This window comes from Dromiciops gliroides, chromosome 4, assembly GCF_019393635.1.
Source record: "Dromiciops gliroides isolate mDroGli1 chromosome 4, mDroGli1.pri, whole genome shotgun sequence".
Lineage (NCBI taxonomy): Eukaryota > Metazoa > Chordata > Mammalia > Microbiotheria > Microbiotheriidae > Dromiciops > Dromiciops gliroides.
Window position 1 is genome coordinate 237,384,657 of NC_057864.1, and position 24,039 is coordinate 237,408,695.

At 38.5% G+C, this 24,039-nt stretch overlaps 1 protein-coding gene across 1 annotated transcript in view; it reads right to left on the bottom strand.

The window, feature by feature from the left end:
- Nucleotides 1–3,721: 3,721 nt before the first annotated feature.
- The window catches only part of LOC122754919, a 29,149-nt gene continuing 8,831 nt past the window's right edge, over nucleotides 3,722–24,039 (bottom strand). Inside the window, exons 3-4 of the mRNA XM_044003351.1 lie at nucleotides 19,295–19,475; nucleotides 3,722–4,137 (exon numbers count right to left, since the gene is read on the bottom strand). Coding sequence (XP_043859286.1) covers nucleotides 3,722–4,137; nucleotides 19,295–19,475 — 597 coding nt within the window. The remainder of the gene's footprint in view (nucleotides 4,138–19,294; nucleotides 19,476–24,039) is intronic.

Below are 24,039 nucleotides of genomic sequence, written 5' to 3' on the forward strand. Positions count from 1 at the left end.
TGCAGGAAGTTGACATCTTTTAACTCCTGCAATTTGATAGGGAAAACAAGTAGGGTAAGGCAAGCCAAACATTCCCAGGAAGGCGAAAGAACCGTGTGGCATTTAAAAAGCTCAAGAGGCAGCATTCTAGGTAAGCTAATCATTTTATTCATAATGCTAGCATTTTTAATAAAAGGGCCAGCGGCACTCTTGAATGCCAAAGGTAATTGGGCTTAAGTCTTATGTGCCCTTTGGAAGATGTGTTCCTGAGGGTGGCAATCAACTCTAATTGGTTAACAATTAATGAGAGGTGGACTTGACAAAGAGAAGTGAGGTCACTCCAGTGAGGGGCTGAAAGTTAGTCTTGAGAGATTATCCGTCTACTCAGACCATCCCTAGCCTTGAGCAATCTAGACAATGAATCCACATCCCCCACCCAAGCCTGAGCTAGTAGCAATATCCAGAATGAGGAGAATGTTAATTGTATCTTCCATCCACCCCATAGGTAAAGGAAATAGGATAGAGAAAAAAAAGCTGAGGTCTCCCCAATTTTAATAACTGGCTATAATAATAATACTGTTTATTAATATTATATCCTATTATAATTATATAAGTTTATATCATTGTTGTATATCAACATTATATCATATTAAACATTATTATAATATGAGAGAAATTATCATTTCTCTTAACCAGCAGGGCAGACTTAGAGGTAAGAGTTGAGGCTTAAGGTGTTGCAGAATACATTCATTCATTCATTTAGAATATACTCATTGACTACGCTATAGGTCATATGGAACATCTATGAAGTGAAGGGATTTCAGTAGATGATTTCTGTGTTTTCTTCCAGTTCCAATATTAATGAATTCTAGGATTTAGATCCGGGAGATACTTTAAAGATCCCAGGAGTTCTTAATTTGGGGTCTTTGGTCGATTTCGGGAATTCTGTGAGCCGGGATGGGAGCAAAGCTGACATCTGTATTTTCACTAACCTCTAACTGTAATTTTGTTTGTTTGTTTTTTATTTTTTTTTGGGTAGGGCAATGAGGGTTAAGTGACTTGCCCAGGGTCACACAGCTAGTAAGTGTCAAGTGTCTGAGGCTGGATTTGAACTCCTCCAGAATCCAGGGCTGGTGTTATATCCACTGAGCCACCTAGCTGCCCCCTCTAACTGTAATTTAACATTTTTTTCAATTTTTGTTGTAGGTAGCAAAACATTATTCTATGAAGAGGTCCATAAAACTTTACAAAACTGTTAAAGGGGTATGTGACCAAAAAAAGGTTAAGAACCCCTAATTTTAGTCTAACCCCTTCATTTTACACATGCGGAAACAAGCTCAGAGAGATGGAATTTTGCCCAAGGTTTATTGAGTAGCCAAAATTGCTACTAGAACAAATTTAGTTGGGGGTTAGGGGTTGGCCTTTACAGATGTCTGTACAGACAGTCCTACCACAGTGGCAGTCTTACTGGTATAGGGCAGTCAGATCCCTGTAGAGTTCTGGTGGGGAGACAAGAGACTGTGACTCCAGATTGAATACTAAAACCGAATACCCTAATCAAGCAGCCAATGAACTGAGAATTGTGCCACATCATGGATGATGGTTAGCTCCTGTCAGAAATATAAACTTTAATATGACCAAATATAGTCCAAAATCTGGGGGCCAGAACTGACTACAGATGAAGTACACATCTCTCTGTTGAATAGTCTCGCCAATGCATCAGTTAGTAAGTGTAGCCATCTTTCTTTCTTTCTTTTTTCTTTCTTTTTTGGCAGGGCAATGAGGGTTAAGTGACTTGGCCAGGGTCACACAGGTAGTAAATGTCAAATGTCTGAGGCTGGATTTGAACTCAGGTCCTCCTGAATCCAGGGCCAGTACTTTAACCATGGTGCCACCTAGCTGCCCACGTAGCCATCTTTCTTGATTTAAACAGGAAAGAATCATAGAATCCACTGGAAGGGACATCCAATGCTAATTTAATCATAAGAAACTGAAGCCTGTGAAGGCCAAATGACTTGGCCAGAGTCCCAGAGGCAGCAATAAAAGGCTGCATTCAAACCCACATCCTCTGACTTCTGATTTATAACTCTGTACCATGCTATGCTACCATGCCCTTAGATCTAGGGATTCTACTATTAGGCATAAGTCTCCTTGTCATACACAGAAAGTCCCATATGAATCAAGATATTCATAATATAATTTGTGGTAGCAAAGAACTGGAAAGAAAGTTGATGTCCATCAACTGATCAGTCATGTCCAACAGACCCCATTTGGGGTTTTCTTAGATAAAGGTTTGCCACTTCCTTCTCCAGCTCATTTTACAGATGAGGAAACAGGCAAACCAGGTTAAGTGACTTGCCCAAGACCATGTCCTAAGCTAAATTTGAACTCTGGTCTTCCTGTCTTTAGGCCCAGCACTGTATCCACTGCACCATCTAGCTGCCCCATTTACTAGTGGGATTCAAAATGTTAAAATCTTGAACTCCATAGGTTAAATTATTTTGTTAATCCTTTCAACCCTAATAACCCTTCTAGATCCATAATCAATTAGTTACAAAAAAAATTAACCAGGCCAAATAGATAATCTTATTACTTTCTTTGCTAAGAATGGAATTTTTCACGTATATAAAGGTCATGGAGCATTTAGAACTGGAAAGGACTTTAGATTTCTAGTTCAATCCTCTCATTTTTATACGTGAGGAAACAGGTACAGATGAAGACAGTAGTATTTGGAATTAGGATACTGGGTACTTTTTTTTTTGCATTTATTTAGGTTTAAAAAAAATTTTTGGCGGGTTAGTGAGGGTTAAGTGACTTGTCCAGGGTCACAGAACTAGTAAGTGTCAAGGGTCTGAAGTCACATTTAAACTCAGGTCCTCCTGAATCCAGGGCCGGTGCTTTATCACTGCACCACCTAGCTGCCCCCAACATTCATTTTTTAAAAAATGAATTTAAAATTCTTTTCCTCCCCCTTGCCCCCCACACCCCTTGGAAGCAAGCAAAATAATATCACAGGGTACTCTTTGTTTTTGTTTTTTGGTGAGGCAATTGGGGTTAAGTGACTTGCCCAGAGTCACACATCTAATAATTGTGTTTGAGACCGAATTTGAACTCAGGTCCTTCTGAATCCAGGGCCGGTGATCTATCCATTGTGCCACCTAGCTGCCCCACCACTGGGTACTCTTGACACGTCTCTTTGCATTCATGGAATCTAGCCGTTGCCTAAATTTCTAAGGACAATAATTGTGAGGGTTGAGTCTCATTTGGATCCAGACATGAAAGAACATAGAGATTTAAGTCTTAAAGACATGAAGCTTCTCGGTTTATTTGTAGAGAAGCCTGTTAAACAACCCCAAAACCTTAGATTTTGCATCTGCACAAATTGTTAGAAACTGCCACTGTTGGACTTCTCTTCCCTCGCCCTCCCCTTTCCCCACTTTCCCTGCAAAGAAGTCAACTTCCCATGGTAGCTGAAATGCCTGTTTGAATCACAAAGCCGACCAATCATAAGCTAGGGAACCAGCCCTAAACGTCTTTCCGGAACCGTGTTTAAAAAAATGGTCGAACCGGTTATCGCTGAGCCACAAGGAAAGGCAAAGTGACCCAAGAAATCAAGTAAAGGAAATTGCGCAATCCAGAAAGAAATCGACCCAGCAAAAAGCGCTACAGCAATTTGAAAAAATTGTAGGTGGCTCTGAAAAGAGCCTTTGGGTAACGGCATTTCAAAGACCGCCAGTAGTTTTTAAGCTCTCTCCCCGCGGATGCGGCGGGCCAGCTGGATGTCCTTGGGCATGATGGTCACCCGCTTGGCGTGGATGGCGCACAAGTTGGTGTCCTCAAAGAGCCCTACGAGGTAAGCTTCGCTAGCCTCCTGCAAGGCCATCACGGCCGAACTCTGGAAACGCAGGTCGGTCTTGAAGTCCTGCGCGATTTCACGCACCAGCCGCTGGAAGGGCAGCTTTCGGATCAGCAGCTCGGTAGATTTCTGGTAGCGGCGGATCTCCCGCAGCGCCACGGTGCCGGGGCGGTAGCGGTGAGGCTTCTTCACGCCGCCAGTGGCAGGAGCGCTCTTCCGAGCTGCCTTGGTAGCGAGCTGTTTGCGGGGCGCTTTGCCGCCGGTAGATTTTCGCGCGGTTTGCTTAGTACGAGCCATGACAACTTAGCTAAAAAGACCTAGCAACTATAGCTGCAAGAATGAGACTACAGCTTTATTTATAGACAAAGCACTCTTCTGATTGGGCTTAGAGCATATTCAAAAATCCCGCGTTGAGACGGGATTGGTCCATCATCGAATTTGCACTTGAAAGCTCCAACCGTTTTAAGTTTTGTTCCCCTTTTTGTTTCTTTCTGGCAAACGGGACTTACTGAAACGCGGACAAAATTCCTTTGATATTTTCATAGTTTGGTTGAACAGATATTATTTTAAATTCTATTTAAGTTTTCTCTATTTAAGATAAAAGAAATATTTCTTTGGGAAAACATCGAGCTTTTTTAGACTGTTACTTCGCTTTAACCCGATTTCTCATTCTTTCTGCCAACTTTTCTCCTTTCTAGTTCCCCAATGAATCAATCATCCAAGCATTTATTACTCACCTACTTTGTTCCAGATGTTGTACAATAAGAATATAAAGAAGCAATCCCTACTCCAAGGAGTTTACATACTATACTAATTTATACTAAAGATTTCCTTATGCGATTCTTTAATTTTCATAAGTCTGTTTATTCCTAACTTGGTAGACATAACTCAGCAGCAAGCAAGGACACTGAAATCCACGTAAATCTAACATTTGGCTGTAATCTGGTAGGGTACAGCAGTGTGGGGGCTCTCCACTTTCTCAGGCAGCAGCAGGGCCTGAATGTTGGGAAGTGTTCTAGCCACCTAGCATCCGTTTGTGGAAACATGTTTATCTGCAGGCATTTTCTCTTAAAAGGGCTGCCATATAGTGTGTCATCTCCAGTTAGAATGAGCTGGAGCAGTTTCCCTTTTACTATTTGTAACCTCAGCACACTTATTCACTCATAGTAAGCCTTTGAAAAGTGCCTTTAATTCACCCATTTCCATCTTATGAAATGTGGATCTTCATTCTTGTTTTGCAAGTGTGAAAAGGTAAAGTTAAATCTACCTAAGTACAGAACTTCATACACTACACTTCAAAACTTCCACTTTTTGTTGCATTTAAGTGACAGGAAAAGGAACAATAAATTAATATCAGGTTAGAGAAAGAGAACCTAGGCTGGAATTCAGAGTACTACTCTTCATTTCTGATTTCGGTAAGGTTTTTTTTGTTTTATTTTTAAAAGTTTTTTTTAACGTCACTTACAAAATGAGTTTGAGCCTTATCATCTCCTTAACTTTTTTATTTTTGGGGTAATGATTTTTGTTTGTTTGTTTGTTTTTGTTTTTTGGGCAGGGCAATGAGGGTTAAGTGACTTGCCCAGGGTCACACAGCTAGTAAGTGTCAAGTGTCTGAGGTCATATTTGAATGCAGGTCCTCCTGAATCCAGGGCTGGTGCTTTATCCACTGCTCCACCTAGCTGCCCCTCATCTCCTTAACTTTTGCAACAAAAGGGAGATCAATACATTTTTACAACTTAAGAAAGTGACACAGCTATGTCCTTTCAGAGTTGGGAATCTCAAAAGAGCCTTTATTTTATCATTCTTTTCTTTTTTCATTCTAAGTACCTGCCAACTCAAAATCTTTATTGGCCTTGCACTTTGTGGGGACTCTCCACTTTCTCAGGCAGCAGCAGGGCCTGAATGTTGGGAAGGATCTTAGCCTCTCAGTGTATATGGCCAGCTCAATGGAATGAGGGATAATGCACCACTTGTTAGCTCATTACAAGCCTGGCCCAAAATTTCAATGGTCAGCTATTTTAGAATGAGGACTAGGCATACAGGTGTCCAGGTACAAAGCTTTTAAAAGAATTCATTGCCTTTGTGTGGCAGACAATGCAAACAGCCAATTGGGAATTGCAGGTCAGCAGAAGACTGATTTTTGGCCTTGGCAGGAGCTTTTCCACTCTGCTTTCTATAAAACAACAACAAAAGTAAAAACATATGCAAAGGTGGGCATGATTTGAGTAATGAAGCAAAGTTTATAGCAGCCACAGGAAGAGGAATGTGGGCTCTGATTAGTTACAAACATTTAGTAAACTAACCAATACAGATATAGAATTGCAATCTCTTTATTTGCATATGTTCTTCTCACTCATTATCACTATTGTGAGTTTGACTCCATCAGAGATTAGGAAAGCATGGCATTGGATGTTAGAATCCAAAATAATCTAATTACTACCTCTAATTACTCCCCCCATTCAATCTGTTGCCAAGGCCTTTTGATTTTGTTTTTGTAACATCTCTCTCTTATGCCCCCTTGTCTCCCCTGACACTTTATAATATAGGTTACTAGATGGTTGGTCTATTTAACACAAGTCTCTCCCCACTCCAGCTGAAGTTGGCTATCTAAGTGATCTTCCTGAAGCACCCCACGACCTTGACGTTGTTGTTGATTGTTGTTTGTCCTTCCTTTTTGAAAAGGACCATGACATCAGGAGGTGATGTCATGACTTGGAGTGAATTGGATTTAAGTGAGGGAGGGCTGTGCAAGTCACCAGCCTCACTCTCTCCTCATCTGGTTCTGTTGGTAAGATATATATATATATATATATATATATATATATATATATATATATATATATATATATACAACTGGAGATGGCCCAGGATGTTCTTGAGGAAATTGGGGTTAAGTGACTTGCTCAGGGTCACACAGCTAGTGAATGTCTGAGGTCAAATTTGAACTCAGGTCCTCCTGACTCCAGGGCCAGTGCTCTGTTTACTGTGACACCTAGCTACCCCCCTCCTCCCCCAATTGAGGAAGATCCAACATGGATACATCAAGAATAGGTCATGCCAGACTAGCCTTATTTCCTTTAGTGATGGATAAATCAAAGTACTATTTTAGTTTTCTTCAAAATTACAAAAACAAACAATACCATCTCATTTATATATTCTAGGAAAAAAGTGGTGATCAACCATTTTGGAGATCAACTTGGAAAAAAGTCTCTAGTGAAGTACTCCAGGTATTTGTGATTAGCATGGTCTTGTTAAACAAGCTATTGGAAATCATTGAAATTAATTAAATTGTAAATAGTCAATAGAGGCAAGGCACCAGAATTAAGGCGATTGATAAAGCTCTAAAAACTGGAACTTGGAGGAAGCTTGGGAAGCCAGGAGGCAGAGATGAGGGCAGAGAGCATTCTAATCATGGGGGATATAGCCGGTGAATATGCTCATATTTAGGGTATAGGGTCTTGTTCAAGAAACAGCAAAAAGATGAGTGGATTTCATGAAGAATGGGGTGTTGAAGGATTGAAAAGCTGGGAGAGGGCAGGTTATGAAGGGCTTTGAACATCAAACAGAAGGATTTATATTTGATCCTGGAGATGATAGGGAACCACTGGAATTTATTGGATTGGTGGGGGGGGGGGGGAGTGTGACAAGGTCAGACCTATGTTTTAGGTAGAACACTGAAAACTGAATAGAGGTTAGGGAGAGATTTATGGCATATAGATCAACCACCAGGCTACTGTAATAGTCCAGGCATGAAGTGATGAAGGGCTATACCAAGGTGGTAGCAGTGTCAGAGGAGACGAAGGGGTATATATGGGAGAAATGTTACAAAGATAAAATCAACAAACATGGGCAAGATTGGATATGGGGGATGAGAGTGGGGGATAATGACAACCCAAGTTATCAGCCTGCATAACTGAGACTATGATGGTTCCCTTGAGAGTAATAGGGAAGTTTGGAAGGAGAAAGGAATGGGGGAGGAAAGGTAATGAGTTCATTTTTGGATCTCCTGAGTTTAAGTTTAAGATATCTAGTATGTATTTGGAAATGCAGGATTGAAAAATCACCAGAGAGGGGCTTTGAACCCAAGTCCTCTGACTCCAAATCCAAAGCTCTGAGCTTTTCTTCAGGGCTGACTAAGCTATCTCCAATAGGTTGGAGATATTAGCTTCTTTGGTAATTAAAAAATAAAAGGGGGGCAGTTAGGTATAACAGTGGATAAAGCACAGGCCCTGGATTCAGGAGGACCAGAGTTCAAATCTGACCTCAGACACTTGACACTTACTAGCTGTGTGACCCTGGGCAAGTCACTTAACCCTCATTGCCCTGCCCCCCCTCCAAAAAAAATTAAAATTTCGGGTAAATTATAATCAATTTCATCCATCTGATTGGACAATGGGCCTAGGGGGGCACAGTAGATCTCTTCTTATCTTATCTCTTATCTAAAACTAGTAAGGCATGGAAGGAAATGCCCAAAGTCATCCTTCCCTTTTCCCTTATGAAAGATCTAAGAGAATTCTTTATGTTTACTTACTGGAAAATAGATTATATTGGACCACTGCTCTTCTATTTCGTACATCCAGTAATCATTAATCAGGATCTACATGTTCTTTGGTTTTGATTTTGTATTTCATTTAATGTGAAAATTTCCTGTCTGACATTTCCCAGTGTGTTGTCACAAACTCCCTTTGCAAACAAACTCAGAAAAATGAACAAGTTTATTTATAGGTCACAGAAAACAAATAGAGCTCACAGAAAATGAAAACAAAAAACTACTGTTTTAATAACTAGAAAACCTACCCTTCCCTCTCATATTTATTGTCATGGACATAAAATTTCTCCCATTCATTCAAGACAAAATCTGTTGGTTTTTTTTTTTGAGGCAGTTGGGGTTAAGTGACTTGCCTAGGGCCACACAGCTAGTAAGTGTTAAGTGTCTGAGGCCTGATTTGAACTCAGGTCCTCCTGACTCCAGGGCCAGTGCTCTATCCACTGTGCCACCTAGCTGCCCCAATCTGTTATCTTTTTGATGGAATTGTACCTGTGATTTTCCTATAACAACGCAGACTGGCAGTTGCCCTGAAATTCATAGTCTTAGAGTGTTTGGGGCACTGTGAGGATAAATTATTTCCCCATCATCACACAACCAGTATATGTTAGCAGCAGGACTTGAAGCCAATCTTTCTAACCTCAAAGCCCCTCTCTGTCCTCAATGCTTAATTTCTCTAATTGGTAATTGGTCTTTGCCCTCTACTATTATTTATTATTCCACAGTCAGTCAAGAAGTATTTCTCAAATGCTTTCTATGTGCCAGGCTTACATTCTAATGGGGGAGACAATACATAAATGACCAGGTACATAAAAGTTATATACAGAATGGATGGAAGACAATCTGAAGGGAAAGGCACTAGCAGCTGGGCAATTCCAGCTCACAAATTCAGAGTGGAATGATGTGCCAGGGTGAGGGACAGTCACAGACCCTATTTTATGTACTGAGTGAGGAACAAGTGCCAAACAAACAATGGCTGAGCTGCTCTGACTGATCCTGAAAACAAGTCTGCAAAGGAATCACTAGGGCAGGAATCCCAGACCAAAAAGATCCTGCAGTTTTGTAGATTGAAACCAGTAGAGCTTTCCAGCTGGTAATCTACTGGAATGTCTAACTATCAGTAAACCAAATGGAGTGTTATGGAGACATAAACCCAGGTCAAAAACTTGAATAGCTACCAAAAATTTATTTCATAGAGCTAGAAAAAATAATCACAAAATTTATCTGGAAGAACAAAAGATCAAGAATATCAAGGAAATTAATGAAAAAAAATGCAAAGGAAGATGGCCTAGCTGTACCAGATCTAAAACTATATTATAAAGTAGCTAAGAAATAGAGCAGTGGATCAGTGGAATGGGTTAGGCACACAAACCACAGCAGCAAATGAAAATAGCAATTTCCTGTTAGATCCAAAGACTCTCATCTCTAGGATAAGAACTCACTATTTGACAAAAACTTCTGGGAAAATTGGAAGACAGTATGAAAGAAACTAGGCATAGACCAACATCTTACACCATACACCAAAGTAAAGTCAAAATGGGTACATGATCTTGAAATAAAGGGTAATACCACAGGCAAATTAGAAAAGGGTTTACCTGTCAGATCTATGGAGAGGGGAAGAATGTATGACCAAACATGAGATAGAGAACATTATGAAATGCAAAATGGATCATTCTGATTACATTAAATTAAAAAGCTTTTGCATAAACAAAACCAATGCAGCCAAACTTAGAAGGAAAGCAGAAAACTGGGAAACAATTTTTACAGCCAGTGTTTCTGATAAAGGCCTCATATCTACAACATATAGAGAACTTAATGAAATGTGTAAGAATACAAGTCATCCCCCAATTGAGAAATGGTCAAAGGATATGAAAAAGCAATTTTCAGAAGAAGAAATTAAAGCTATCTATAGCCATATGAAAAAAATGTTCTCAATCACTACTGATAAGAGAAATGCAAATTAAAAACACTCTGAGGTACCAACCTCATACCTACCAGATTGAATAATATGACAAAAAGGAAAATAATTAATTTTGGAGAAGCTGTGGAAAAATTGGAACACTAATGCACTGTTGGTGGAGTTATGAACTGATCCAACCATTATGGACGGCAATTTGGAACCATGTCCAAAAGGCTATAAAACTGTGCATATGTGGGGGCAGCTAGGTGGCTCAGTGGATAAAACACCAGCCCTGGATTCAGGAGGATCTGAGTTCAAATCTGGCTTCAGACATTTGACATTTAACTAGCTGTGTGACCCTGGACTAGTCACTTAACCCTCATTGGCCTGCAAAAACAAAACAAAACAAAAAAGAACCTGTGCACACCCTTTGACCCAGCAATATCAGTACTAGGTTTATATCCCAAAGAGATCATATAAAAGGGAAAAAGATTTGGATGTACAAAAATATTTATAGTAGCTTTTTTGTGGTGTCAAAGGATTTGGAAATGGCTGAACAAATGGCTGGGAGGTTGGGGAATGGCTGAACAAGTTGTGGTATATGAATTGAATGGAATACTATTGAGCTATAAGAAATGATGAGCAGGTGGATTTCAGAAAAACCTGGACTTACATGAATTGATGTTGAGTGAAATGAGCAGAACCAAGAGAACATTGTACACAGTATCAGCAATATTGTGTGATAATTAACTGTGATAGACTTAGCTCTTCTTAGTAATACAAAGATCTGAGACAATTCCAAAAGACTCATAGTGGAAAATGCGCATGCAGAAAAAGAACTATGGAGTCTGAATGGAGATTGAAGCATACTATTTTCACTTTTGTTGTTATTTCTTGTGTTTTTTCCTTTTGTTCTGATTCTTCTCTTACAACATGATGAATGTGGAAATGTTTTCTTTCTTTCTTTTCTCTTTTATTAAAACCACTTGAAAAGGTCAAACCAGGAGGGCAATGATCAGACTGCTGTGAGTCATATGGTTAGGCAAGGAACTGAAAGTTTGCTGGCACTGAGATACTGGAATAACACAGTGCTCAAATACTTCAAGAAGAGCAGCAAAAGGACCCAACTTGATAAAATCTCAGATTAGACATTCTCTCCAGAAGTATACAGAGCCAAGCTCTAAGATAAAATTCAAAATCAAGAAGTAGGCTGGAAGAGTGAGCAAACAAAAAAGAAACCCACTATATACAGTTATTTTGGTGGCAGGGAAGCTCAAGATACAAACCCAGAAGAAGAGAATACTTCCAGACATTTACAAGCAAAACTGCAATGGACACACACACACACACACACACACACACACACACGCAAATACACATATAAATACACATTGGAGACAATAAGACATTTTAAAATGAAATGAAAAGACTGAAAAAATATAAAATGTGTCATGACAAAAGCAGTTCACCTGGAAAATAGATTGAAGAGAGAGAATTGAAGAATCATTGGACTACCTGAGAACCATGATAAAAAAAAAAAGCTTAAATGTCATATTTCAAAAAATCCTAAAAGAAAACTGTGCAGATCTCTTAGAATTAGGTAGCAAAATGGAAATAGAATACACTAATCATCTCTTGGATTAAACCCCAATAGGAAATTTCCAGGAATAGTATAGCCCAAATCCATCCAATTTAATCTCAAAGAAAAAATACTGCAAGCAGTGAGAAAACAAGAATTCAATTAGAGAAGAGCCATAGTCAGGATCACACATAATTTAGCAGCCAACACCATAAGGAAACAAAGAGCTCATAATATGATATACCAGAAGGCAAAAGATATAGGCAACAACAAAGAAAAACTTACCCAGAAAAACTAAGTATAGTACCATGATAGGGGAGGGGGTGAGTGGGAATGGACCTTTAATGAAATAAATAACTTTCAAGCATTTCTGATGAAAAGAAAGACTGCTGCATGAAAACTTTAAAATACAAACACAGGAGTCAAGAGAACCATAAAAAATGAACATGAGCAAGCAATCATGAGACTAAAGACAAATTGTTTACATTTAAATATGGGAAGAAGATGCATATATTCCCTCAGAACCTTGTCATCATCAGGGGTCATAAAGGGAGTCTAATGGGGCAGAAAGCCTGCAAATGGTTCTGTTATGTTTCAATTATCTTACAAATCAAAGCTTCTTAAACTGTGACCCCATATGGGATCCGGTAACTGAATGTGGGGTTTGCAAAAATTTTCCAACAGTAAAAGGTTATGTATACCAATACTAGGGCAAAAAGCGGTCTCAAGCAGAAAATATTTAAGAAGCCCTGTTATAAAGAATGGAAAGGGAAGGTAAAACACTAGGTGGAAGAGGGGATGAGGGATATATGGTATAGGGAAAATAATCTCATAATTTGGGTGTATAAGTAGATCTATTTTTTTTTTAATTTTTTTTCAGTGAGGCAATTGGGGTTAAGTGACTTGCCCAGGGTCACACAGCTAGTAAGTGTTAAGTGTCTAAGGCCAGATTTGAACTCAGGTACTCCTGACTCCAGGGCCGGTGCTCTATCCACTGCGCCACCTAGCTGCCCCAGTAGATCTATTTTAATAGGTGAAGAGAAGGGGTTGGGGAATACTCAACACTTTAATTTTACTCTCATCTGAAATGGTCAAATTTGATGAAGGATGAATATACACACAGGGATGCACACAAATGCACATACACACATGCATAATTTGGTATCACTCAAATTAGAAATAGGAAGGAAAGAGAAAAAGGGAAAGGGGGGCTATAAAAGTAAGACCAGGAATTAGTTTTAAGCAAAACAAAGTATAATTTAAGCAGGTGAATTTCAAAGAGGGGCTAAAAAGAAAAGAAAAAAAAAAGGGTTATGAATGGTCTCTGAGCCAGAGCAGCAGAAGAAGGGCAGCATTTCATCAAACTTAAGAACTGGTGGTGAGCTCATCCCTTCTCTTCATCCTCTTTATGAAGACAAGGCAGTAACAAATAGAAGGAAAAGTATAAAAGAATAGGATGAAGGGAAATATGAAATTAACAGTCATAATTATAAATATCAATGATATGAAATCATCCATACAGAAAATAGCAGAATGGATTAGAAACAGATTATAATGTTATATTGTTTAAGAGAAACATTTAAGGAAAGCAATCATTATCTCAGACCATAAAAAATCAGAAATAGACATTCAAAAGAGATAAACAAGGAAACCACATTTAGCTGAAATGTAACATAGACAATGAATTAACATCAATAGTAATGATGTTATGTATGTGCTAAATGCCACAGCATCTAAAAACCTAAATGTAAAGTTAAATAAGTTACAGGAAGAAATAGACAATGGAATACAGATGGAAGTATACTTTGTTGTTGCTGTTCCTTTTTCTAAAGTTTTTTTGTCTGCTATGTTTTGCATGTATATAACTTATATTGAATTGCTTGAATTCTTAAGGGGGGGATAAGGAGGAAGGAAGAGAATTTGGAACAAAAAGTTTTAAAAATTGATGTTACAATTTGTTTTTACATCTAAGGTGGGGAAAACCCTAAATAAATAAATAGACAGATAAATGAATGAATGAATAAATAATTTTATTATTTTTGTGGTGAGGCAGTTGGGGTTAAATGACTTGCCCAGTGTCACACAACTAGTAGGTGTCAAATGTCTGAGGCCGGATTTGAAATCAGGTCCTCCTGACTCCAGGGCCAGTACTCTATCCACTGTGCCACCTAGCTGCCCCTGAATAAATAAGTTTAAAAAAAAAAGAAATAGACACTGGGGGGGACTATAATTTACTTCTTTCAGATCTAGATAAATCCAAGCAAAGTATTATAAAAAAAGAAGTGAAGGTCCTGAAAAGGACTTTAGAAAAATTAGATATGATATACTTATTGTGATTATAGAATGAGAATAGAAATGAATGTACCTATTTCTCCTCTATGCATGGAAACTTCAAAATATTGACCAGTATGAGGGCATGAAAATCTCACAAACAAATGCAGGAATGCACAGATATTAAGTACATCTTTTATGGACCACAATGCAATAAAAATTAGATGAAATGAATAAATATTTGGAAAATAATTGACCATATTAATAACAGGAACAACAAAAATATAATTATAGCAATATATCAGAGAAAAGCCTTTTGAAATTTAACAAAGAGACAAACTAAGGCTAATCTCTGAGTAAGACATTTATTATGAGGGGCATGTGACCTGATAAAGGATGGGTCAAATGGCCCTGCCTCTGTCCAAGAGACCCTGGAATTAACGGTACAATACATTTTTATAATCGTTGAACAAAGAACATAACGGGGAACATCTAACGGGTCAGCATCACTGTCATGAAAGATCATTATTGGCTACATCAAAGAAATTAGATTCCCACATTCCATGAGTTCCACCTTTCACTATCTCTAAGGAAAACTTTTGTAAATTTACAGGTCCTATTTTTAGTGCTGTTGGTTTTCTGTTTTGAGGTTTTTCGTTTTTGCTCTGATTCTTCTCTTATAACATGACTAATGTAGAAATATATTTAATGTTATTATGTATATATAACCTATATCAGATTACCTGCTGTCTAGGAGAGGAGGGGAGGGAGAGTAGGGAGCGAGAAAAATTTGAAACTGGAAATCTTATATAAACAAATGTTGAAAACTATTTCTACATGTAAATGGAAAATAATAAAATGCTTTAATTAAAAAAAAATTTACAGGTCCTAGATACTCCCTGAGGTCCCTGTTAAGGGTAGATTTACTGGGGACTGGGGAATTTGATAAAACCACCCTAACTCTTGACAAAGGGACAAGGTCAGATTGTCCTAGCCAGGTTGCCCTAGCTTCTCAGGAATATCCAACAAACCTTGCAGGAGATGCTGAGACAACATTTTATAGGAGTATTAAGAACAGTTTTTCTTTAACTATCAGCATTGTATTCTTGATATCTAACATAAGAGAATGGGGAGGTTTGGACTTTAGCACACCTAGGCTTCTCCACTCAAATCTCAGAGAAGAGTCTTCAGATTTAACAAAATTGTTATAGCCTAAAATAAAATATAAAATGCAAGATCAAAAATGGATTTTCTCAATACAATGCACATTCTATTTCTAAGAATAGAATAACTATTATATACTATATATATATATATATATATATATATATATATATATATATATACTTAGAAATAACTATTTCTAAGAGACCCCCTCATCTGACCCACCATGGTGTCATAATGATTGTTATGGTAGAAAATATGGAGTTCTTTAGTGTTGGCCTTGTCTGTGCCACAAATTTGCCATAGGAGTTTATTCAGCTGATGAATGATTACATTCAGTTGGTTATGTTTGGCAATGGCTACAATGGTGGCTGGGTCCCACTGGTCCACAGAAAATTCTTAATATATACATTGTCTCCAGGACTTAAATCATGCAAGGAAAAATCTAAAGAACCAGCTTGTACGGCAACTCTTGTGTGGGGGGCAAATTTGATATAGAGAGAGTTAATTGAGTGGCTCACCATAATATTGGGGTCCCGGAAATAATAAGGGACCTCTAAGTCCAAACCTTCCTCCCCTCCAAACTGCCTTTTTAGATATTTCTCCCAGGCCAATAAGAAAGGAGCCTAACAGTCTCTTTTCCACAAACAAATCAGGTTTTATTAATGGGAATAAAATAAACATAAATATAAATAAAATAAACAGCAAAGGTGAAATTAATAAAATCAAAGACAAGGGAATAGTGAAAAAGAAATAAGGATAATCCCCCTAACTCTAACTAAGTCTATACGATCCCCAAACTTACTTCCAGTTCAGCTAATTCAAAAAAGCAGGGCTTGTATGTTAACTCACTACCTGTGGTCTGTAACTTCAATGGGAAACAGTTTTGCAGCCAGGGCCCATAGGAAAAACTGCCAAGAAAGAACCTCTTTCTGCTTGCTCCTGCAGTTTACACCACCAGAAAGAGAGTGGGCTTCCCTCAGCGACCGTTTACTCTCCCACCCCTATAAGGGGAGGTCCTTCAAACTCAATTGGAGAGTGGTTTCTCCTGCTGACATCAGTAGCATAGGTTACTCAGGACAGGCTAGGTGTGGCCCATCCCAATCAGTCTGCCAAATTCCATTATTTTACCATACTACCCCCTTTGTTTCTTTGAGGAACATGGGGTGTTTCCTTGATGAAACAGTAAAAAATAACAAAGATAATACCCTATGCTAACAAACAATATGCTAATAACAATATAGAAAAGGGAGAAAGGGGAAATTTTGTCCAGTGGTCCCTCATGAACCCGCGCTTTGACACTGTCTACAGAGAGAGGGCCTCTGCAGAAAATAAATACAAATGGTGTATATAATAACAGAAGGAAAAAACAAAACAAGACTGTTAACTTAAACTGAGATCCTGTCTTCTTGGAGTGGTGAGATGTCATCAGGGAACTTGGACTCTGGTTGCCTCTGGACCCTTTTACTTCTTTAGCTGTTGAACTGCTGGATTTTCGCTAATTCTTAGTATAGCATTGTCAATGATCAAATTAAACAATGAGAGTTCTTCAAAATATAACTCATACTTAAGCTTGATATATATAGCATATTACATTCCCCCCACTTTTGGAGGATTTATATCCATATAATACAGAGTTGAGGCGGTTATGCAATCTATAACACTTCTTACCACCATGTGTCTGGATGAAGGCCAAATTTAGTAATGTGTCCGTGATGACACCTGAAAAATGATTTAGAGCATTTTTTCATATGGGAATAGATAGCTTTGGTTTCTTTATCAGAAAACTGCCTGTTCATATCCTTTGACCATTTCTCAATTGGGGAATGACTTGGGTTCTTATAAATTTGATTTAGTTCCCTATATATTTTAGAGATAAGGCCTTTATCAGATGTACTGGCCTCAAAAATTGTTTCCCAGCTTTCTGCCTCCCTTCTAATTTTGGATGCATTTCTTCTGTTTGTACAAAAATTTTTTAATTGAATGTAATCAAAATCATCCACTTTGCATTTTATAATATACTCTATCTCTTGTTTGGTCAAAAACTGTTTTCCTTTCCAAAGATCTGATAGGTAGACTATTCCTTTCTCTCCTAATTTACCTATGGTATCACCTAAAAGAGATGGTTTTAATGAAGTAGGGTTTAGTAGGGGAAAGGGGAAAGGGTGGGGGAGGTTGAGGTAGGCCAAGAAACAAGGCCATGTGCTCTTAGTGGTTTACCTGTAGAGAGAAAAGCTTGTTAAAGGTAAATTATTATATTGCTAGAGTTTGGGGTACACAACATTATTTTAACTGGTTCCCCAATTCTCTGCATGCCAAAGTGGCAGGGGTTTCTGAATTATCATTGTTTTTTCTAATACTGTCATAATGTTCTTTATAGTAGAAAATGTGGAGCTCTTTAGTATTGGCTTTGTCTGTGCCAGCACCCTGGAGAGGACACTCCAGCTACTCCTCATGGGGTAGATACTACACAGCTCTTCAAGGCGCTGATCCATGGTTGTCCGTGACTGGCGGAAGCCTAATAATACCATATCTGTACCACGAATTTGCCATAGGGGTTTATTTAACTGATGAATGATTACATTCAGCTGGTTATGTTTTTTAAAGACTACAACCATATTATTGTTCACAAATATTCCTGTCTTTTTTTTTTTTAAGTTGGCAATGTATTTTTCAAGGGGAATATTGTTCTCTCTAAAAGGCTCAAAGTCTTTTTTATGATTGAGCATATTATCAGTACTTTCTTTCTGTGTTTGAGATGGCTTCCAGAATGACCTTCTAACTGGTCTCCAAGGGCTCTAAAAAGACAATTTCCATCTCCGGAGTCTGAGTCCTAGGGCCTGCAATTAAGTGGTAGTGTTTTCAAACTGGAACTGCCTATTGCCTCTGGGCTTCATTAGGGTTCTTTGTTCTTTAGCAGCTGCTATTGTTAGGGTTTTTTGCTCTTTAGCAGATGCTTGAGTTTTATTTGAAATTTCTTTACCTATAAATGGTGCAGGCTTTATATGGGAGCAATGAATCAAAGATTCTTTTTCTTCAACTGTAACAGCAGTAGGAGTTGTCAATAATAACTGAGAACGTTCCTCCCAAGTGGGCTAGGTCCCACTGGTTCGCTGAAAATTCTTAATATATACATTGGCTCTAGGACTTAAATCACGCAAAGAAAAATCTAAAGGAACAGCTTGTACAGCAACTCCTGCCTCATGAAGTTCACGTAGCCTAGTTTGTAATTCCTATATATAGGAGGCAACAGAAGTATCACCTCCCACCAGTGATGTATGCGCTGGGGAAAAAGTTTTAGCCTGGATAGGAGGGTGACCAAAAAGCATTTCATAAGGAGATATATGAAGTTCTCCTCTTAGTCTACTGCATAGATGGAATAATGCCAATGGTAGAACATCAGGTCATTTCAAATGGGTTTCAGCACATAATTTGTCAATCATGCTCTTAAGCTCTTTATTCATACGTTCAACCTGGCCTGAACTTTGTGGGTAGTAGGGTGTATGGAATTTTGGTGTTACTCCCAAGAAAGAGTAGATTTGGGACAAAACCAAATCAGTAAAATGTGTGCCTTTGTCAGAATCAATGTGGGCTGGTGGGCCAAAGCAAGGAACTATCTCATTAAGGAGAGTCTTGGCAACAAAGCAGCTGTGGCTTGGGGGATGGGAAACACCTCCACCCACTGAGTGAATTGATCAACTATAATAAGACAAAACTTATAATGTCCTGCCTTTGGCATTGTGATATAGTCAATTTGTAGATGCTCAAAAGTTGTATATGCTAAAGGATGCCCTCCATAAGCTTTGGCCTTGAAAGCATGTTGATTATATGATTGCCCTGTGGAGCAGCCCGAGCAGATTTGAGATGCTGTGTTAGTCACACCTGGTGCTGTCCAGGTCCTCTTAATTGAGTCTGCAATGCCTTGTGTGCCAAAATGGTCTTTTCTGTGAATAGAGAGGCATACCTGGTGATAGAATTTCTGGGGGAGAAGTGACTTACCTTCCAGAGATACCCAGACACCATTGATATGTTTTGCCTTGAATGTCTTTCTCCATTTTTCCATTTCTGAATCATCATAAGTTAGGTTGAAAGGAACATCCTCAGAAGGTGAGAGGTTAAATACGTGTTTAGGAGCTTCTAAAGCAGCGAACTTGACTGCAGAATCAGCTTGTGCATTCCCCTTTGAAACAGGATCATTATTCCCTGTGTGGGCAGGGCAATGTACAATGGCTAGAGCAGAGGGAAATTTCAGGGCAGATAGGAGGTCATTAATAAGGTCTCCATTAGCAATAGCTTTGCCCAAGGATGTTAGAAAGCTCCTCTGTAGCCAAAGCATGCCCACTGCATGGCATAACACTGAAAGAATATTTCAAGTCAGTAAAAATGGTGGCACTCTTCTCTTTGGCTATGTTACAGGCTTATGTGAGAGCCACAAGTTCAGCAGCTTGCACACGAAAATAGGAAAGCAGAGAAGCTGCCCAGATAGTATCATAATCAGAAACTACAGCAGCCCCAGTGAAACGGGTCCCATCTTTCATAAACGAAGAACCATTTGTATAGAGGATAGTATTAGGCTTCTCTAAAGGTGTATCCAAAAGATCATCATGGGGTTTCTCAGCCATATCAACCAAACAAGCACAATCATGCAACGGCTCCCCCGAGAGTGGTAAGCTAGGGAGCAGTGTTGCTGGGTTAAGGACCGTACAGCGTTTTAGAGTGATATTCTCATTACCTAACAGGGCTACTTCATACTTAGCCAGCCTTTGATCTGAAAAGGCTTGTGTCCTGTGACATAGTAAGAGAGCCTCAACTTCATGAGGGCCTTGCATGATTAGAGAGTTACCTAAGACCAGATCAGAGGCTTTTTCTACCAAAAGGGCTGTAGCCCCTACTGCCCTAAGGAAAGGTGGTGCCCCAGAGGCTACAGAGTCCAATTGGGTTGAATAGTAAGCTATGTGGTGTTGGGTGGGCCCCAGTGATTGAGTCAGAACTCCAGAAGCCACCCCTCTTTGCTCGTGCACAAAGAGAGTGAAGGGCTTACTGTAATCTGGGAAGCCTAGGGCAGGTGTTGATAATAGGGCCTTATTTCAATTCTTTTAGAGCTGAGAGATGTTGGGTTTCCAGTTGCAAAGGCTCTGGAACATTATTTTTTGTTAAGGATATCAGAGGTTTAGTGAGCTCCCTGAAAGAAGGGATCCACTGTCTACAGAACCCCATAGCTCCCAAAATGGCTCTTAACTGCTTCTTAGTAGTGGGGGCAGAAAGTTATTAAATGGCCTGAACTCACTGTTAAGGGCTAAAATTCTAGCTAGTCTGTCTAAAATATCTAATGAGTGGTTGCCAATAAATTATAAGCTTTAGCAAGAGTTAGGCTTTTAAGTATTTATTAAGGAGAATAAGAATTTGGTAAAGAGAGAGAGAAAGGCCTACATTCATCTATCTATTAAAGGGAAAGCACATTTCTAGCTCTGCTCTCCACCAGAGTCCAAAGGAAAGTGAGACAGAGCGCCAGTCTCTTCCTTTTTCCTCCCACTAGCCAACATCACTTCCTGACGCCAAAGAAAAGACTCCTGGTCTTGCCCTCAAAGACCTTCACTTCATGGGGAGCTTTTCTACAGTAAGTCTTCAGCAGGTGGCATCATTCCAATCATTACAGTTCCCCGCTTTGTTTGTTCAAGAAACAGGGAGTTTCCTTGATGAAACAGTCAAAAATAACAGAATATAATAACCTACACTAACTAACAATATGTTAATAACAATATAGAAAAGGGAGAGAGGAAAGTTTTGTCCAGAGGGGCAATTTTTTGTCCTCATGAACCGACGCTTTGACATTTGTCTTGCAAAGGGAGGGCCTCTGCAGAGAGTACATGTCATAGATGGTGTATATTATAACAGAAAGGGAAAAAGAAAACAACAACAACAACAACAAAACTGTTCATTTAAAGTCTCTGAAAGTCTTTTCTCAGATGTCCTCTAGGTGTAGTCGTGGAATGGAAGTCTTTTCAGGGGTTGATGTGTGGATGCTGGTAATCACTCAGGAAAATTTCCTACAAAATTGAGCTTAACACAACTTTAAAATAGCTTTGTCAATAATCAAATCAAACAATGAAAATTCTCAAAAACATGTCTAAGGGAATTCAGAATCTTAGTTGTTACACATGAAACATATAATAAAACAAAAATTGAAACATTCTTTAAAATTAATATTACTATAGTTCCCCTCTTATGGAGGGTAAATTGAGAAGACAATTGCTGTGATATTAATTTCTAAAAATAATTTTTATCTTTGTTTCATCACTTTTTGCATCATCTGCCTAATTATCCTCATGCCATTAATGAGAAATTAAAAAATCCAATATAATTGGTAACAGATGTCAAGGCCAAATTCAACACTGTTATTTATCATGACACCTGAGATAATTATGGGGGTTACCATAAAAGAACAGAGAAATGATGGGATATGAGTATTTCTACACTTGAGCAATATGTACTGCCCATGCAATATGCCAGGCTTAAAATAGGTGGATGGAATATATGTCCATGCCACCGAACATATTGGAGGAAACTGAGTCAGAATTAATCAGATGCATGGGATTGAGATGTCCATGGCATCAGCCATATAGGAGGGGGCATAGAAGCCAGGTGTAGAATGAGATGGGTGGGATGAATACTTCCAGCCATCTGTACAATATTGTGGGGAAAAAGAGAATAAAATATTAAACCAAGAGAATCCAACCTCAACATTTGTCAAAAGCCGTTCCCTCGGCCATACCTTGACTTTATGCATGTCTCCCCTCATGTGACAGTTCAGTGTCAGCTCTTGCATGTATTCCTCTTGTGATTGGATGGCATCTTGACCAACTGGCATCTGATAACTCAGAATAAAGGCAATTAATGTCTTAAATGATAAGTTCCCATAATCCAAGTCTCATATGGATTTAAAAATTGAGGATAATAAATGATTGCAAAAAATGTGAATACATCTTGACTCAGAATATAATATATAATTATGCAACAATTTCAAATAACCCTTTTTTTTACTTAGTGTACAATTACTTTTGCGAAAAATCAGAACATATTTAAATACAAGTTAAAGCACAACACAATCTTAAAGAAAACTTTTTTTGAAAAAAGAAAACTTTTACAAACGTTCCCCTCTTTTTTTTTTTTTTTGGAATATGCTTATCAAAAATAATACTTCTAGAATCAATTTATACACTTGCCATGGCAACCAATTTGCCAGGGAAATGCTTTAAAGAGTTTGATCAAATAATCAGTTGAGAAAAAATAACAAAAACAAACAACTCAGAATATGGGAGCACGATACTCCCAGAAGTAACATTGTATTATGAAATCAAAACCATCTTGCAATGTTTCAAAATTAGAGATAGATGAATGAATAGAAGAAAATACACATGGAACAATAAAAGACAATGAAATTCAAACTAGGGAAATCTAAATGAATATGATTTTAATAAGAGTATTATAAAATATAAACTTGATCACATGACTATAAAAAGTTTTTACAAATATTCTCCTTGTTTTAAAAACTAAGGATAAAACACAATCTCAAAAGCATGAAAATCTCTATGAAAATAAACCCATACCATTAATTTCAAAATGTATATGTAATAGCACAGAAATCCTATGTAACCTCTGAACTGATACTATTACTCTGAGTGAATTCAGAACACTTGATTCTGATATCTAAAATTCCCAATACTCATATCAATACCTTGCTGCTTACTTCTACATTTCTGTAAAATATATACCCTTCCATGGCAAAAGAAGCGGAGTCTTGAGCTATGTTGATGATTGTCCTTCTTATTCAGCTTGAGTTTTTCTTCTTTAACCCCTCTATATTGTCTGTCAGTCCTTTCATAATACAAATGCTTTAGAAGGTTACTAATTAAAGACAAAAACAGATTAGCAAAATTATGAACAAAACGAGCATATCTGGAATTTAAAGCGTTTTCTAAGGTTGTCTCAGAAGCACAGTTCAGCTGAGGTAGGGCCGAAAATGCAGGTAAAGAAAGCTGCACATGTGCATTAGATCTCTGGACTTCCCCGTAGGAGAATCAAGGAGAGGAGGGGGAGGAGGCAGGGTCCCTAGAGAAGGGGAGGGGACCACCTCTCCCATGGTGTACAGCCCAGGAATCAAACTCAGGCCTGGGTTCCCCTTTGGCCATGGCTGGGGGATTAAAAGCTTCTAGAGAAGCCTCCAGGTATGCAAAATTAGAGCAACGATTAGTGTTAGAATTTGGGAAAGCCGCAGAAACCAGAGGCTTCTCTGAAAAAGCATGGCTGGGAGAGGGGGGTTATTTATATTCCCTTGTGTGAGCGCCTTGCTGGCTCTTCTAACAAAAGTAAAAATAAAAATAGAAAATCCACAAAAACAAAGCATTAACATGATCTTATCTCCCATTTGTCTGGTGAAACAGACTAAAATAAAAAATAGGGTAATTAGGGAGTTTAAAAGGTCCATTTGAAAAAATTTAAAGGGAAAACACCCGGCAATTCAGCAGTACTTCAGATTTAAAGGGACAGGGTAGGGCAAATTTCTTACCCAACTGGAAGATCAGAAGAGTGAGGTTCATCTTATCCCTTCGTGGTCACCATCTGTTAAGGGCTAAAATTCTAGCTAGTCTGTCTAAAATATCTAATGAGTGGTTGCCAATAAATTATAAGCTTTAGCAAGAGTTAGGCTTTTAAGCATTTATTAAGGAGAATAAGAATTTGGTAAA